The sequence below is a fragment of the Vigna radiata genome, chromosome 5 (genome assembly GCF_000741045.1).
Source record: "Vigna radiata var. radiata cultivar VC1973A chromosome 5, Vradiata_ver6, whole genome shotgun sequence".
Classification (NCBI taxonomy): domain Eukaryota; kingdom Viridiplantae; phylum Streptophyta; class Magnoliopsida; order Fabales; family Fabaceae; genus Vigna; species Vigna radiata.
The window spans coordinates 10,971,183-10,975,932 of NC_028355.1; the positions used below are offsets into that span (position 1 = coordinate 10,971,183).

The 4,750-nt window shown below is 36.0% G+C and overlaps 1 protein-coding gene across 1 annotated transcript in view; it reads right to left on the reverse strand.

The window, feature by feature from the left end:
• Positions 1-1,277: 1,277 nt before the first annotated feature.
• The window catches only part of LOC106760315, an 11,541-nt gene continuing 8,068 nt past the window's right edge, over positions 1,278-4,750 (reverse strand). Inside the window, exon 8 of the mRNA XM_014643765.2 lies at positions 1,278-3,070. Within this exon, the coding sequence (XP_014499251.2) occupies positions 1,778-3,070 (1,293 nt within the window). The 3' untranslated portion in view covers positions 1,278-1,777. The remainder of the gene's footprint in view (positions 3,071-4,750) is intronic.

Below are 4,750 nucleotides of genomic sequence, written 5' to 3' on the forward strand. Positions count from 1 at the left end.
TGTTTCCTTTTGCTTCCTCTCTCTTTTTCTTCCTCTTTTGTTTGTTTGTTTGTTTGTTCCCTTTTTTTTTTAGACTGCCCATGTTTAGAATCTGTTATCAACATCGTTGTCGAGCTCGATGTACATTCAAAACGCATTTATTGAAAATAATGTCTAGAGACAGTGAGTCCTTTAATGAAGAGGAAAAGAGTGCAACCATGAGTTCAAATTTCCTTTATCGTTTTTCGCAATCCAAACTAGCTTGAACCCGAGAGAGTGTGGTACATGGGTATGAAAAGTATACGGTTGACTGACTGTCTGTGGGCAACATTAACATTTGCGTTCACCTCATTTAGGGAGGTGTTGTCAGTACTTAAACATGTGCGGCTCACAAGACTGCCCTAACTTTTGTTGCGCACAGTAGGTATGATTTGGAAAAGTTGAAAGGTTTGGGTAAGGAGGATTGCCCCAGTTTGATGATTTTCCCCTGACATGACGATTGATGGGGAGACACTATATTTCTTCATCTTCATTTTTGATGTTTTCTTTCTTTTTTTTTTTAGCGATTGTGTCATTCACTACATCATTTCCTTCCAGAGTTAAGTTCATGAGAAAGGTCAGGTCAAACATTCTTCAGTTAGTCTGGACTTTAATTGGCTTGTATTGTGGCTAAAAGGCTAGGGGTTGTGAAAAAATGGATAGTGAAGGCCCAAATAAGTGTTTGAAGGTTAAATTATTTTAGCAAGAATCATCGGCAAGGCGTCAAATCAACAGGTCTCCAGGGATTTGAAAATTTGGGCATCCTTTTTATTTTTTTGTCTTTGTTTGTTTTTGTTTGTTTTTTCCTTTTGTTTCCTTTCTTTCCATTTAGTTCATTCGCTTCAGTGCCCCTGTTGTAGCCCTTTATGATACATTTCTTTTTCATTTCCCTTTTTTTTTTGAAATTTTCTCCTTGATTTTGGATGCCCTTGATGTACCCTTTGGGTTGACAACGATACACTAATGATCCTCGTTGGGGGCGATGAAAACAATTATGATTTATGGCTCAAAGGGGGTGCAATTGGATAAACTTCTTTCGTCATTTGGATAAAGAAAAATGGCCACACGTCACTCTGAAGCTTGCTTGCCTTACTTTCTCACGACCTTAAACCTGAAACAAAACTCTGTAGTGGTTGACACATCAACTTCATTTCTTTTTCTTCTTTCTTCTTTTTCTTTAATGTTTTTTTTATCTCCCCGATCAACGGATCATTGGGCACGTGTACCGCGATGAAAACTGCCCAGTATTGCATATGCAGCAATCCTTCGTCTTGAAGGGAAACCAGAAGGTTAAGGGTTCAAGTAATATGAATGCAGGTGCTTTATCAGGAAAAGAACACTGGTTACCCTCGAAACCTTGAATCAGGAAAAGACTCGACACCAATTTTTCAAATCTTTGTTTGCCTTTGCTTTTCGAAAGTACTATGTCTTCGACAACTTTATGAACAACGGATTCAATATGTGTCTTTTCTTTTCGTTTTTTTTTCTCTTTTTTTTTTCTTTTGTTTTTCACGACATTCTCCAGGACCGAGCTTGTGCTCCAAGAATATACCCGTGATGCTTTAATTATTATCACTTTCCTCTTCCCTTATTTTACTTTAAAACTTAGTGTGACATGAATCGTGTCAAAAGAAAAAACGCGTAAAAGTTGAATAATGGATAAAACCATATGGTATTTATTGAATGAAGTAACACAGAATACAACAAAACTCAAAAACAATGTTAATATGCCTTAGTAGCATCCCCTATCGCGGAATCATCATGCGTAAAACTTTTTTACCGCATCAGAATTAACCGGTAAAGGTAACTCCTCTCCATCCATCCTTGTGAGAATTAGTGCCCCACCAGAGAATGCTTTTTTCACTACAAATAGCCCTTCATAATTTGGAGTCCACTTTCCTTTGTGATCCTTCTGTATAGGCAAAATCTTCTTTAACACCAGCTCGCCTCCATGGAACTCCCTCGGGCGCACCTTTTTGTCGAAAGCCTTCTTCATTCTTCTTTGGTACAATTGTCCGTGGCACACCGCTGTCAGTCTCTTTTCTTCGATGAGATTAAGCTGGTCAAGCCAAGCTTGAACCCACTCAGCTTCTTCCAATTGGGTTTCCATTAACACTCGCAAGGACGGGATTTCCACCTCGAATGGAAGTACTGCTTCCATCCCATATACAAGCGAGAAAGGTGTTGCCCCAGTTGATGTTCGCACCGATGTCCGATACCCATGCAAAGCGAATGGAAGCATTTCGTGAAAATCTTTATACGTGACTACCATCTTCTGGACAATTTTCTTGATATTCTTATTAGTAGCCTTTACTGCCCCATTCATCTTTGGACGATAAGGAGAAGAATTAAGATGATGAATTTTGAACTCCTCACATAACTCTATCATCATCTGGTTGTTCAGGTTGGTGGCATTATCAGTGATGATCTTGTTAGGGAGCCCATATCTACAAATCAACTCTCTTTTTATGAATTTAGTCACCACTTTCCTAGTCACATTGGCATAAGAGGCAGCTTCCACCCATTTGGTGAAATAATCGATCGCAACTAGTATGAAACGGTGTCCGTTTGACGCTTTTGGCTCTATAGCTCCAATAACATCTATTCCCCACATCGAAAATGGCCATGGCGCAGACAACACGTTCAAGGTCGTGAGAGGCACATTGATATTGTCTGCATACATCTGACATTTCTCGCACTTTCTCACATGTGTGCAACAATCATTTTCCATAATCAACCAAAAATACCCAGCTCTCAGTATCTTCCTGGCCATTGAGTGTCTGTTCATGTGTGTGCCAAAGGCCCCTTCGTGCACTTCCCTTAATATCAGCTCGGCCTCCTTCGCATCCACGCATCTGAGGAGAACCATGTCATGATTTCTTTTGTATAGTACATCCCCGTTTAAGATAAAACTGCCAGCCAATCTCCTTAGCGACCTCTTATCGTTTTCAGACGCCTTCTCAGGATATTCTCGGGTCTTAAGATACTGCTTGATATCAAAATACCAAGGTTTACCATCTATCTCCTCCTCGATGAAAAGGCAATATGCTGGCTCCGCGTGAAATCATTGGTACACTAGTGCAAAAATCACTTTTTATAACGTACAAAAATGACCTATTATAATGTACAAACTGAAGATATAGTTCTGGACGATATAATAAGTCTGCACATTTTATAACGTAATAAAAAAATACGTTATAATAGATCCAACATATTATAACGTAAAAAAACAAATACGTTATAATAAATCCAACATATTATAACGTAGAAAAAAAAAGTACGTTGCAATAAATTCAACATATTATAACGTAGAAAAAAAAAGTACGTTACAATAAATTCAGCATATTATAACGTAGAAAAAAAAATGTTATAATAGATTATGCCTATTATAACGTAACAAAAAAAGTACGTTATAAAAGATGGCTTTTTTTAAAAAAAAAATTATGCTTACATCTTGCATCCAATCAAATTTCATGGTATTATCTTTCATGGTATTCTCATTTACCAAATATTATGTTTCATCTCCTAAAATAATAAAGACAAATAAAATAAAATTTCATTGTCTATTATAAGAGAAAAATAATAATAATCCAAAAAATTCACAAGACAATAAAATTGCTAAAGAACAAGTGTTCAAGGTAGAACTAGTTAAAAGCATGAAATAAAATACGTTCAAGATAGAAAGAATAATGTGTGACAATATAGCAATATTTTACTACACATTAAACTCTAAAAGCCTATAGAAAAATAATCAAGATAAGACTCATTATTCTTGAGTGGCAGGATTTGTTCTAGTAGAAGGGCTATCGGCAAAATATTCTCTATGCTTGAGTGGCAAGATCTGTTCCAATAAAAGAGCTTAATGTCCTAAATTCACGCCATACTGGTCATAAAGTATAATAAATAGGTTCAATGTAAAAGAAAATAACATAGTTACAATACAATTAGAAAAAATAAATTATATATGTTATCTGCGATGTCTAAATAAAAAGCATCACATTGATCTAAATAGAAGCTTAAAAACACACTAGTGGAAAAATGCGGCAGGCTATTCAACAATCACTACTAAAGCAAGATATTTTGACATAATTCAAATACACAACCAAGATCAAAAGGTTCATGTTAGGATCCTTCGTCATTCAGTTCTATGTAAAACATTTCCAATAAATTAAGGAGACCTGAAAATTTATACATCACCATTGGTACCTAATCAGACTCAACATCCCAGTCTGATCATTTTATGTGGCCACCAATAGCAAGCATATACTGACCCACTATACAGCCGCACCATCCCAATACCCAACATCAAGAGAACAAATATAAATTGGAAAATACTAACCAGTGCCTTAAGGAAGCAAGTAAAGGAATTAAAAGGAGAAATTTTTTTATTATGATTAAAAAAGGCACTCCCCTACTATTATTTTAATGCGCTATCATAGAGTTTTCAATCAAGGACTGTTCTAATAAATGAGCCAAATGCACTAAAGTTGCTACTGCCTGCTTCAATATTTATTTAGAAAGATTTAACCCTTCCTATTTTAAATAAATAAAAAATCAACTGCATCACTAATCATATCATGCATCATCATGTTTCAATCACAGACAACTGTAAAGGAAACTGGCAAACTAAATCAACTTAGCAAATGGATAAAAGATAACAGCAGTCAAGCCAAAAATGTGAGGATGATTGTACAAATGATTGAATGTGGCATGCCATAAGTTACAACTACCA